The sequence below is a fragment of the Hevea brasiliensis genome, chromosome 12 (assembly GCF_030052815.1).
Source record: "Hevea brasiliensis isolate MT/VB/25A 57/8 chromosome 12, ASM3005281v1, whole genome shotgun sequence".
Lineage (NCBI taxonomy): Eukaryota > Viridiplantae > Streptophyta > Magnoliopsida > Malpighiales > Euphorbiaceae > Hevea > Hevea brasiliensis.
Genome location: NC_079504.1, coordinates 8002361 through 8015870, shown reverse-complemented (window position 1 = coordinate 8015870; position 13510 = coordinate 8002361). Strand labels below are relative to the sequence as shown.

The window sequence follows — 13510 nt, the reverse complement described above, 5'->3', positions numbered from 1 at the left end:
AACATGTTCTAACAATAAATATTTAATATATAAAACCTAAATTTGATATGAATATTATTTCCTAAACTTAAATCAATCCCAAATTTAATATATATTATTTAAATCTATCCCAATAAAATTTAATGAATATCCAAAAATAATTGAATCATTATCATCTCTCATAACTTCTTCAGTGCCTATCATTCATGCACAAGTTTACCTTCTTATTATACAAATCGGTGATATCTCTCGTTATGATTTCCTTTATCTACTATTTCCCTTAGCAAAATTAAAATCAATAAACTCAAAATAACAATTCCAAAATCTCATTTAAAATCAAAACACCCATAATAATAATGAAAACAAAAAAGTTTCTCAACAAATCTATAATTTACAAAACTGAAATATGAAATCTAAACAACAATTGTAATATATTATAATTTCAATCAATATTCTTAATTACCAACACAAAATGAAACCATCTCCCAATGTGAGCTTCGAATGACGTTTCGGAGAAGCTCCAAATTGAGCCATCGCTTGTCACGCACTGGAGCCTGGCGTAATTCACTCGTTTTTTTCATTTGAGATGAAATTTCTCTCTCTAAGTTTCTGCCTGCCGTTTGGGAACCGTCGGTGAAATTAATTTATTAGGGATTTTTTTCTTCTCTCAACATTTCTGCAATTGAATGGCGTTTATAAAACTAACGTTTATTTGTTTATATAATTATATCTCTTTAAAAAATAATTTTTTATATTTTGATTTAAGATTAATTAAATTAATTTTATTTCATTAATTTAATTAATTAAAGATATATAGATAAATTAGTAGATAATTATGAGAGGTTAAGTAAGATTGTCTTTCATATCCTTTCATATACCTCAAATGATATTTATAAATATTAGATGAACAGAAATGTAAAAAACTTAACAACTCAATCAAACAATATAAATACATTTCAGTAGTTTATTTATTATTTAATTTTATCAACATTTAAATTTTTAACTATTACATTTAATTTTCAAAAATTTTATATTTATATTCTCAAATTTTATGTTTACTGTTCAGCAATCAAATCATTATTTTAATTAAATTGTAAGTCTGCCAAAATTTCATATCCTTTACTGTTGATAAATTGTATATTTAAACCCTTAAATTTTACTTCGTATTAATATTAAATTCCTATATTTTGCATTCTAAATTAAGTCCTTGAACTTTTAAATTTGTTAACATTATGCCTTTTTTTCATTGAGAGTAAACAGAAATCTAGCTCAGTAAACTAAACCCTCTCCCAAATGTCTTCTCTGATCTCTACATCTGTTCTCTTGATATAATCATCAATGCATTTAAAACCCTTACAAACTCATAATCAAATTCCAAACAAAATAGAACAAATAACCAAATTAAAATCACCCAAATGTACTTCCCCCAAATTTACTTGACCTTTTCACTTGTTATCACCCAAAAAATACCCACAATTCTTATGGGACATCAGAACTAAAAACAATGAAATGATTGTGTGTCCTTCTGCAATGCAAGTATGGAACTAGATATGGATTCTAAATAGTTTGATGGATTCTTTTATCCTTTTCCCTTATGTACAAACTAAAGAAAAGCTAAATTTTTAAGAGAAAATGGGTACTGAAATGGGAAAAAAGAAAATTGCATTGCAAAAATGATAAATTTTCTTTTTTTTTTTTATTTATTCGATTGATTTCTCCCTCAAATTTAAATCAAATTTTAATTCTTATTAATTTCTTTCTCTTTCTCTCTTTGAAGCTCTGCAATTTTGTGTGTCTTTCTCTAGGGTTTGTAAATGGAAGAGAGAGAAACAAAATGAAGTTGGAAAGTAGAAGAAAACAAAATAAATAAACCGTTGTTTCTCTTTCTAATTACGAATGTGCCATTTATCTTTTTTTTTTTTAAATAAAATTATAAGTTTTTTTTCTTCCCTTTTCTAATCAGACTATTTTTTTCCTTCTATTTGCTACACACTGTAAATGAACTACACACGAGCAGTTAAAAAATATATAATATCAACAAATTTACAAGATTAAGGATTTAAAATAACAAAAGCAAAGTATAGGGATTTAATATTAATAAGAAGCCTGGTTTTCTTCTGAATCTAGCATCCAAACATAAGTGGACAATGCACAATCTGTTAATTAATATGATTATGTACCTAATTAATAAAAATAATATATAATAATACCAAATGACAGACTGACTAATTAAATTCCCATTCGGTAACTGATCACTTCACACAAAAATTCCTTGATTAAGATGTACAAACTGCCAATTGCATTTCCTCATTGGAATGGTAGCCGATAATTGTTCAATTTGACTTCATTTTTCTGCAACTTGGTTTTGTTTTATAATTAACACATAATACCCATTAGGTTGGCATTACAAAATAATTCCCTATGTTGAGAAAAAAAAAAAAACTTAATTATATATACACATATGATTCATAATGGATTTAAGCTATATAAGTTCAAAATTTTTTAATCTTAGTATTAATATGTGACGTAGCCTCATTTAGGAATTTTAAAATAAATGGGAAAATTAAACTTCAAGTGGATGTTATAGTTAATTTAGTATACAAATTAAGATGTAAATATATAGTAATATGTGAGAAATTAAAGTATATGGCTAGGTGCAGCCCTAAGTACCTAGTACAAATAGCTATAAAATGTAGAGTATAGTTGGTGGAATTATTCATCTCATAGGTACTGACACTGATCACGCTCACATTTCATCTTTCCCTCCTTTTCGAGATGGCTTATCCATACTATTCACCTCCACCACCTTCAACTCCCCCACCACCTAGTAATCCCGTCATTTCACCACCTCCGACCAACCACCGTTATTTCCACTCACCACCACCACCCCCTCCTCCTCCACCTCACTATCACCACCACCACCATCATAAGCCAACACCACCACCACCACGACGTCATCACCATAAGCATCATTGTGGCCATGGCCACCCTAAGCCACCCTCACCGTCACCACAATCACCACCATGTCATTATTGCGCACATCCACCTTATAATGGGCCACCACCCTCCAAACATCTCACACCTCCACCAAAAATCCCTTCGTATGCACCACCACCATCACCTAGTGGCCCAGTGCCGGTGCCTTCCCCACCAGGCCACATTCCTAGTCCAGTTCCACCACCAAAATTACCACCGTATTTAGCACCACCACCAAAACCAACACCTACTGGACCAGCACCAGTGCCCTCTCCAACCGCGCCTAAACCCTCATCTCCACCAAGCCATACTCCTATTCCAGCACCATCACAGAAGTCACCTCCGTATGTAGCACCACCATCTCATCCTGTTTCACCCCCAATCCCATCAAAAGGTCCAGTTTCACCACCAAAGTTACCACCATATGCTACACCACCACCAAAACCTAGTGTAAGTCCGGTACCGCCACCGCTTATTCCTGGTCACACTCCACCTCTTTATGGTGCACCCACACCTTTTAACGCAGTACCACCGCCATCAAACGTTCTGGCACCACCTGGAGGAAACAACCACACGACCATCATTGCAGTGTGCGTTTCGCTTGGCGGCGCATTCTTCCTTGCATTCCTTTTGGTGGGTCTCATCTGTTTGGCTAAGAAGAAGAAGAAGCCAGTTATGGTTCCTGCAGCACCTGTATCTATCGAAGAACATGAAGTAATTCAAGAGACAATCACGACAAGACCATGTGGAGAGGAAATTGTGACCGTGTCCATTGAGGATGATGTGAAAATTCATGAAGTTGTAGGAGGCGCTGGTGGTGCAGGTAGCTCATATATGGGGGATGTAGATGGCACTCCTTGCGAGCCCAAGCACCCCAAGCCCAAAGGCCCTCCTCATGGTAGTTTGGCTAAGAAGAAGAAGAAGCCAGTTATGGTTCCTGCAGCACATGTATCTATCGAAGAAGATGAAGTAATTCAAGAGACAATCACGACAGGACCATGGGGAAAGGAATTTGCGACAGTGCCCATTGAGGATGATGTGCAAATCCATGAAGTTGTAGAAGGCGCTGGTGGTGCAGGTAGCTTATATATGGGGGATGCAGATGGCACTCCCAGCGAGCCCGAGCACCCCAAAACCAAAGGCCCTCCTCATGGTAGTTTGGCTAAGAAGAAGAAGAAGCCAGTTATGAATCCTGCAGCACCTGTATCTATCGAAGAAGATGAAGTAATTCAAGAGATAATCACGACAGGACCATGGGGAAAGGAAATTGCGACAGTGCCCATTGAGGATGATGTGCAAATCCATGAAGTTGTAGAAGGCGCTGGTGGTGCAGGTAGCTTATATATGGGGGATGCAGATGGCACTCCCAGCGAGCCCGAGCACCGTAAACCCAAAGGCCCTCCTCATGGTAGTTTGGCTAAGAAGAAGAAGCAGCCAGTTATGAATCCTGCAGCACCTGCATCTATCGAAGAAGATGAAGTAATTCAAGAGATAATCACGACAGGAACATGGGGAGAGGAAATTGTGACAGTGCCCATTGAGGATGATGTGCAAATTCATGAAGTTGTAGGAGGTGCTGTTGATGCAGGTAGCTCATATATGGCTGCTGCAGGTGGCACTCCCCGCGAGCCCGAGCACCCCAAACCCAAAGGCCCTCCTCATGGTAAAGGCCATCACCACCAATACTAAAAGGACTTTTGTAAGTAACCCATCAGCGTCGTTAGTCAAGTGTTAAATGTAACAAGTCCGAGGAATATGATTTGTTTGATTAATGAATTAATTTGTAAGCATATGGAGATTGTATACATGGCTGCTATCGTGTTGCTAAATTAAAAAGGAGCCATTATTGAAGAAAATAAAGTCTGCTTTTGAAATTAGCCTCGCAGGCACAGGGCAGTTGCAGCAAAAATCTGAACATAAGTCAAATTGTAATGATGCACATAAACAAGGATGGCTTTTCGTGTCTTACTTTGCTACCATAAAACAAATCAATAATCAGAGTGGAATTTAAAGAAATAATGGAGATTATTGTATAGAAGAGTTGAAAGAAAGAAAGAAAGAAAAGTACATAATAAATTATACATCTCATTTCATACTTTAGATTTTTGTTATATATATAATAATATAAATGTAAAATTTTGTTAATTATTTTTAATTTATTTAATTTTAATTGAGAAATAAAATCAAACCTTGTAAATTTATAAATATTTTAATATCACTAAATTAAAACTTATTAATTGTAAAATTTTTCTTTTTAACATAAATTGGCAAAATTTATAAATACTTGTTGGGGGTAGAGAAGCTGAAGGGAGTGATATAATTAATTGATGATTCTTTTTTTACAAGCAAAGAACTTTATTTAGTATAGATCAAAAGAGGGAATTAATTAATTAATTGATGGCTTTATTCTCTCACATGCTTATCTTGCTAATTAAGTTTGAGTTTGCATAAAAAAAAAAAGAGACTGAATTCATATTGATCCAATTTCCTCATGTGTGCAACTGCACAAGGCCAAATTAAGAAGCAGCAAAGAGAATGCAGTCAGCAATCAGCAATCCCCTGCTAACGATCGAGAAAAAAAATCACCAAGGGAGCTCCGTAAAAGCAAAGAAACAATGGTAGAGGTTCCATTTAACAGCAGAAAACAGAAATTTAGTAGATCATTTAAAACCCATTTTGTTAATTTGAACCGACATCAACACTCAACAGGACTTTTGATAGAAATAATACGTATGAGAACACTCCTTTATCCTGCAAGCACAGCACCAACACCTGCAGGACTCTGTTCCATTTTAATTAGCCATGCTTGGAGAATTCAATCCAAAAACACAATTTTGTGCCAAGAAAATCTATGTCTAATCAATGGTTTCAGGGCAACAACGCAATCAAATCCAGAAATACTAAAAAGAAATTAGATGACAGAATAAAAGATATAGTTCTCATGAACAGAAATCATACCTCCTCCATAATATTACCCATTTGGCTGGCGTAGACTACCATAACGTCATCAAACCGCATTATAATTATACCAATTTGCATGATAATTAGGTTCTAAAGAAAATAATAGAGATACTGATGTTCAGGTTGTTTCCGATTGCATAATATAATAGTAATCAACAATCTTTTCACTGTATTTTGACCAAACCTAACACTGAGAATAATATCTTAGTTAGTTTAATCCTTCTTGATGAATATAAATTTATGTAATGCTCATCATCTACCTTTACAATAGAGTTTACTTTGCTTATTCAATTTATGTCACTCATTTTATATATCCCCATCACTCCAAATTTCTTTATATGTTCCTTTTCTGTAGAAGCCACCTTATTATTAGCATAGTCCTCCCCATATCTGTTATTGACACCAATTGCACTAATTAGCAAGAATTTATAACGATTCTTATTATTATATCATTATTGTAACTCATTAAAATTTATGGAATGTTTTCTCGTCTCATAGATTTAAATTTGATAGGAAAATAATGGTTCCATTTTTAATTTGTTATGAACCATTAATTGGTTTATACATAAATTAATAAAGAACCTGGCAAAATGTACAAGGTCAACCATTTTTGGTAGCTACACAGAGGCCAAAGATAACTAATAAAAAAGCAAATATTTAAAGAAACCCACAATTTCTTTAAATGGCAGTGTAGTATTTAATTTAGCATATTAGGAGAGTTGTATACATATGTATGTTTCTTGGACGCTATCTAATTGGTTTCCAAAACACGAAAGTCGATCCAGGTCTTCTTCTGACGTTCAAGTTACTGTTTGTTTAGGCAGAAAATCACTCCCTCATTGATTACATACATAATCTTTTTATATATGGCGTTTACAAATGAAACAAATTGCCTCAGATGTATTCTGTCTCCTGATGCTTATCTAATCTGGAAATGAAGAGGGAATGGAATGTTAATTCACATCTAGTCAAAGCACAATGACCTAATTTTTTATGTCGTTTACAGCATAGAATACAAGCTAGATATATAAGCTGACCATATTATTCAATTTAGAGATTTCTGCAATTTGGTGTTAATTTTTGAATGAGGAACATGCAACTTGGAGATTTTACTTCATTTCAATATTCATTTGTTCAGATTTAGAATGCCCAACCTATTCATCCATCCATGTTTTTGTGTCCACTCTCAAAGACATTAAAATCACAATCAATTTGATTAATATTTCCCCCTCTTTGGAAAAACTTATAATTTATCCTTTTCGGTCATTAAATTTCTAATATAATTAATAACTATTAATATTACCTTATTTATAAGGAAATTGGTAGCTTGAAATTTAGTTGGTACAAAAATTTACTTATCCATCAGATTCAAGATATAAATATATGAATTTCACTTATTTTAACTTGAATTAATAAAAATTGGATATAAATAAGAATTTCCCTTTAGTAAAAGTTTATTTTCTCTTGAGCATTTACTTTAAAATATTTTGAATTATTTAGAGATATGATGTATTCAATTTAAATTCTATAATTTAAAAATAAATAAATATTTTAAAATATCATCGAGTTAATCAATGATTAAGTCCTTATAAGATTTTTTTTTAATTTTTTTTAATTTTTATAATGATCTTCAATCTATATCAATTGATTCCAACTCAATATTTTCAAGCCACGTTTAGTTCAATGAGTCTCTCCAGGAGGAGTTTTTTTTCTTGCATTCATGGCACTCGGCCTATTCTGCTTGGCCAGGAGAAGAAAGAAAGCACTTTCTTCTCTTAATTCATTGAGTTAGGTCTAATTCTATTTGCATCGGGAAAAAAATCATTATGAGGTAAAGTATTTTCAACGGTATTTTTTTTATTCACAATAATTAAACACTCAAATATACTTAAAAGACACATCATTTTTTACTACCCGTGCCAACCTTGTTAATTCATTATAATAGATCTATTGTACCCTACCAAACATAAATGCATTCCATGTAAATATAATTGCCCTAAAGAACAAGACTGATCATATCTTGCATAAAATGGTAATTGACAGAGATCATTGTATTACCTTGACCAAATCTTTATTCACACTTGTTATTTGTTAATTTCTTCTCTTAAATATGGATAATTCATAATATGTTGTCATTCCTTAATATGCAGCATTCAAAACAATGGCATTATATTAATTGCGAGCTTGTATTCAGTTTAATCCTCATTATATATATATATATATATATATATACATATTATACAGAACCCAGCTGGTGGAGTGATGTATTAGTTAGTTTAGACTCAAGCCCTATAAATAGAGCAAAACCCATAGCTTCTAGCTATGTTGTATGCATGTAATTAACAAGTGGACATCTGCTTCCTAAGTAATACTTTCGTAATGGATCCTTACACTTATTATTCACCCCCAACCGCACCACCATCACCACCTCCACCGCCACCACCAGCATCACCTATGTGTAACTATACCATGCCGCCACCACCACCTCCACCGCCAACTCAAAACCCATGTAGCAATGGCACCACACCTCCACCTCCACCAATAACACCACCTCCGCCTCCACCACCTCCACCTCCACCCACACCAATAACACCTCGTCCTCCTCCTCCACCACCTCCACCTCCACTATGTGAGTGTGTATGCCCACCATATAACTGGCCACCGCAACATTGGGCACCTCCACCTCATTACTCAATGGCTCCATCACCACAGCAAAGGAACAACAACGACAATCACACGACATACATAGCGGTGTTTGTCTCTCTAGGAGGAGTTTTTTTCCTTGCATTCATGGCACTCGGCCTATTCTGCTTGGCCAGGAGAAGAAAGAAAGCAGTGATGATTCCAGCTGAAGCTGAGGCTTGTGTAGAGGAACATGAACATATCCAAGAGACTATCACAACTGGGCCTTGTGGCGAGCAAACTGTGACTGTCACTATAGATGACGATAGGCGAATTCACGAAATTGCAGAAGCTCGTGCCGTTGAAGGAGGGTCATCTTCTCATGCTCAAGGCTACCATCATCACAAGAATGGCTAGCAAGCTCTAGGAGCATCCTCTGCAATCATCTTAAATTGTTTGGATTTTTGTTATTTAAGTCTGTGTTGCTTTGGAATAAGTTGGATTAACAGTGTATTGTTGCGTTTATTGATGATGTTGGCATGAAGATCAACATGAAATAAAGCAGCAGCAGCTGCTACGTACTGTGGGAATGAGTTAATATATGTACCATTTAACCAATGTAGCTTTTACTTTTCATGTAATCGTAATTATATGCCTCAAATTTCTCTTTTTTTTTTTTACAATTGACCGCTGTGTAAAAGATGAAGATTTTAATAACACTGAGTTAAAAGTCCAATGATCCAAATCTTTCTAAATTATTCAGTAACTTCTTTTCATTATTGAAAAAATATTTATTTGGGAGTTGTCTATCACAATTCAACTATAGCATATTATTAATTAAATCATTGCTTATTTTAAGACTAAGGTATTGCAAAAAGAGTTTAAATGAACATATATTTTATGTAATTAATTTTATAATAATATTTTATATGATATTTGGCTATTACGTATTAATCACATTATAAATTAATGAAGACTGGAGAGGGAATTTCACAATGATGAAGAATAAAACGCCCATATATATACATACACACAAACTGGCCCAATAGCCAAGCCGATATTTACATGGGCTGCAGGGGATTTACAAACAGACAAAGACGGTGTCGTTGGGCCTAATCATTGTATCGAACTTGTCCACTGTTATTGACTCACAGTTGGTTGCTGATCTGACAATTTACCTCACTTGATTTCGTGTTCTTTTTGTTTCATTTCCTCGCCAATAATTTAATTTAAATGAAAGGACAGAAGACTAATAGCAGTGGTGATGTGACGCCATTTAATTCTGTCCATATTCATTTGTCCGCTTTTTTTTTTTAATTGATTGATTTCATTTTGAAAGACAATTTGTTGTCAATATCTTATTTATATTAATGATTGATGTTGGAGACCAAATTGAAGGTTTTAACGGGAACTTCCAGTCTGTGGACATAATAATGATAAATCTTTTTTCAATTTTTAGTGTTTGTTATTTACTTATAATTAAATAATCAAATCAAATTGGTAAAATTTTTTGCTCATTCTTTATAGTTATTTTATCTATATGGATGGCATCTTACTTTTTCAAAAGATGCTTCAAGTCATGGGAAATTATTGGCTCAATTCTATAATTTAGTTCAAGAATATAAGATAATACTATTTGAAAAGAGTGAATTCTATTTTGTTTAATTTTTTATTATTGATTCTTTTTTTTTTTATAATCAGTATAATTAAAAATTTTTATTAATTAATATATTAATTAGAAGTTCATTAAGGTGGATCTATTTTCACAACTAAAATATTTAATACTACAGCTTTTTAAATGGAATTTTATTTGTTTAACTTATTTATCCCTGTCTATAAAAATTATTATAATTATTAAATGTAAAAAATTAATATCTTTTCATCTTTACTCTAAGTAATTCTTTATATGAAAAATTCATAATTTTCTTCTTTCACAAGTAGGTTTCATCATATGTTACATGAATTTTTTTATGTAATCTCTTTTGAACGTGTGTATAAAAAAAAAAATCTCACAATTTTAACTTTTATATTTCATTTTTTTTCATATTTTTATTCTTTTTTTCTTTTTTCTCACTTTGACAACTAATGAATATATATTCGTAACCCATGTTTTGTACTTTATTGGATGCTAAGCAAAGAAAAGAAAAAGGTCAACTTGCAAAATCATAATATAAAATCTTTTTTTTTTTTAAGTACAAAAAAATAAAATATTAAAAAAAGGAAGAAACATTTTAAAAATTAATTGAAAATAATAGTGTGAAAAAAAAATAAAAATATGAATAGTTAGGTGTTTTTGTAATTATAAAAAAATGAAAAATTAAACAATACCATATTTAAATTTTATTTAAAAAATGTGAATAATTGATTCATGTATAAGGAAAAGAATTTTTTATAATAATGAAAAAAATTTCATAAATTCTACATATGGAAAGCTATATAATTCATATTATAGAAGGACAATTTAGTCTAATAATTAAAATATTATTATTTAACAAGTTTGTGTTATTAAAGCTGTGAAAGTAGGCTCACCTTTTCATTAATAATACATTATTTATAATTTTATTAATAATATTTAATTTTTAATTATTCATTTATTAATAATAAATCATATTGATTATTTTTGGCCACTTAATTATTATTGTATTGATCATAATATATATTTGATAATTGATTGTCAACCGCAATTGCTAAATTATTAACACCTTATTTTGTAAATGAACTTTAATGGAGTCTTCTTAGGCATTAGCACCATTAGATCTGCTAACTAGAATTATGAGATAATTATATAGATATATATTGAGAGGTAATTATCTCAACTAACATCTTCTCTCTTATCACAAAAGGAAAGGTAGAAACAAAGAGGGAGCAAAAAGCAGGAGTTTATTCACTTGATCATGGAGACTAATGAGAAGCCTCAAGTTATTACCACCATAAAAACAGCCCTACTAGTTCTAAACTGCATCCTTTTAACTATAGGCAACTGCGGTGGCCCTCTCATAATGCGCCTTTACTTCATCCATGGAGGCAAGCGTGTTTGGCTCTCTAGCTGGCTTGAAACGGGCGGTTGGCCACTTATTTTCATCCCCCTTTTCATAAGCTACCTATATCGCCGCCGATCCAACAAACCAACCGCTAAACTCTTCTACATGAATCGTTTTCTGTTCATCTCCGCCACCGTCATCGGTGTACTTACCGGCTTGGATGACTATCTTTACGCTTATGGAGTAGCCCGTCTTCCAGTTTCAACATCTTCTTTGATCATTGCTTCCCAGTTGGCGTTCACTGCAGGTTTTGCGTTTCTTTTGGTTAAACAAAAATTTAATTTTTTTTCAATAAACGCAGTGATTTTGTTGAGTGTTGGGGCTGGTGTCTTGGCCTTGCATACGAGCAGTGATCGGCCGGAACATGAATCCAGCAGAGAGTATATTTTAGGGTTTATTATGACGTTAGGAGCTGCACTTTTGTATGGATTTATCTTGCCATTGGTAGAGTGGACATACAAGAAGTCGAAGCAGGAAATTAGTTATACCCTTGTGATGGAGATTCAGCTAGTGATGTGTCTGTTTGCTACTGTCTTTTGCACCGTTGGGATGCTTGTTAACAAAGACTTCAAGGTTGGTATTTTCACCTCTGAAACTCTTCTCTCTCTTTGCCGGCCATGGACTAAAAATGAATGTTTGCTTAGATAATCATCATTAGTTGTTTAATTTGCATTTACGTTTGTGTAATTCTTTCACAAAATATTTTATAGGAATTCAAGGGCATGGGTAAAATCATAAATGATAGAAAAATGATCTGTGTTGACTCTTACTATGATAATTAATGCGTCAAAAAGTGAATGAATTTAATTGGTCACTCGAAAGAGAAAAAGATGGAATAATATTTCACTTCATGAAGTGGCTTTAGTGGACTAAAACTAGCATTCTTGTTCAAATGGTACTATATTATATATGATTGATTATATAGAAAGAATTTTTATTCTAAAAAAAAAATAAATTAGGAAAAAAAAAAAAGAAAAACGATTGAAGGGAAAATTATTAAACGACAAATCTTGGTAAAAATGTAAACTCATAGATGATATATACATGTTAATCTTGTGTAGGTGATTCCAAGGGAAGCAAGAGAATTCGGGCTTGGAGAAACAAGGTATTATGTGATATTAGCGTGGAGTGCAATCATCTGGCAGTGTTTCTTCTTGGGAGTCATAGGAGTCATCTTTTGTGCTTCCTCTTTATTATCAGGCATTATAATTGCTGTTCTCCTTCCCGTGACGGAGGCCTTGGCTGTCATTTTTTACCAAGAGAAATTTCAGGCTGAAAAAGGTGTTGCTCTTGCACTTTCTCTTTGGGGCTTTGTTTCTTTCTTCTACGGTGAGATCAAACAAACCAAGAAAAGGAATCTTGCTCCTGAAACAGAAATGTTTCCATCTGATCCAACAGAAAATATTTGAACACGACTCCTAGATTGCCGATAACACTACTAGATTGCCATTATATGATATAGATTTGGTTGTCTAATCTGCACGTATCAAGCTTCCTCCGTTCTTTTGCCTGTTTTCCTGTTTTCTACTCTGTAACGAAAATTTGGGCATAAATATCATATCAGAGAATAAATAAAGTGTTTATTTTCAGTTGATTTTAGCCATTGGTTGTTTATTTTCAAATCTTAACATTCCTCGCAAGATTATTTTGAAAAAAAAAAAAAACACGGCTATGTAAAAAAGATAAGGAACAAGATAATAGTAATTCAGTCTTATCACTCATCTGTGTAAGTGTGTTTTTTATTTAAAAAAGAAAAAAGAAAAAAGAGCACAGCCAGGCAACAGAGAAAAAGAAAAGATAAAATAAAATCCCATTCCTACATCACTTCACTTGAATTTTCTTGTAAGGATTCAGCTTTTCCCAGCTACAATGGAATGACAAAATTATTGCCTTAAGGTAAAACTATGTGAAGTAGATGCCACATTTATGCT

General features: G+C 32.9%; 3 protein-coding genes across 4 annotated transcripts; all 3 read left to right on the top strand.

Annotated features, from left to right (window-relative positions):
- Nucleotides 1-2754: 2754 nt before the first annotated feature.
- On the top strand, nt 2755-4644 carry LOC110667214 (uncharacterized). The gene has a single exon (XM_021827995.2). The coding sequence runs from the start codon at nt 2755-2757 to the stop codon at nt 4642-4644; it is 1890 nt and encodes a 629-aa protein (XP_021683687.2).
- A 3651-nt stretch (nt 4645-8295) lies between these two features.
- LOC110667196 (protein TRACHEARY ELEMENT DIFFERENTIATION-RELATED 7A-like) lies at nt 8296-8955 on the top strand. The gene has a single exon (XM_021827977.2). The coding sequence runs from the start codon at nt 8296-8298 to the stop codon at nt 8953-8955; it is 660 nt and encodes a 219-aa protein (XP_021683669.2).
- Nucleotides 8956-11364: 2409 nt separating this feature from the next.
- On the top strand, nt 11365-13178 carry LOC110667174 (purine permease 3). Of its 2 annotated transcripts, XM_058131003.1 has the most exons (3): nt 11418-12152; nt 12641-12684; nt 12780-13178. In XM_058131003.1, the coding sequence occupies exons 1-3, from the start codon at nt 11433-11435 to the stop codon at nt 12853-12855; spliced, it is 840 nt and encodes a 279-aa protein (XP_057986986.1). In that variant the 5' UTR covers nt 11418-11432; the 3' UTR covers nt 12856-13178. The 2 variants fall into 2 exon arrangements, with proteins under 2 accessions (XP_021683634.2, XP_057986986.1); XM_021827942.2 differs by having other exon boundaries at nt 11365-12152; nt 12641-13178.
- Nucleotides 13179-13510: the final 332 nt, after the last annotated feature.

What these genes read in the sequence shown, in the direction of transcription:
- LOC110667214 (XM_021827995.2), top strand. Translation starts at nt 2,755, where the DNA reads ATGGCTTATCCATACTATTCACCTCCACCACCTTCAACTCCCCCACCA.
- LOC110667196 (XM_021827977.2), top strand. Translation starts at nt 8,296, where the DNA reads ATGGATCCTTACACTTATTATTCACCCCCAACCGCACCACCATCACCA.
- LOC110667174 (XM_021827942.2), top strand. Translation starts at nt 11,433, where the DNA reads ATGGAGACTAATGAGAAGCCTCAAGTTATTACCACCATAAAAACAGCC. An exon ending in TTGTTAACAAAGACTTCAAG is followed by an intron (nt 12,153 to 12,640) that starts GTTGGTATTTTC and finishes AATCTTGTGTAG; the next exon opens with GTGATTCCAAGGGAAGCAAG.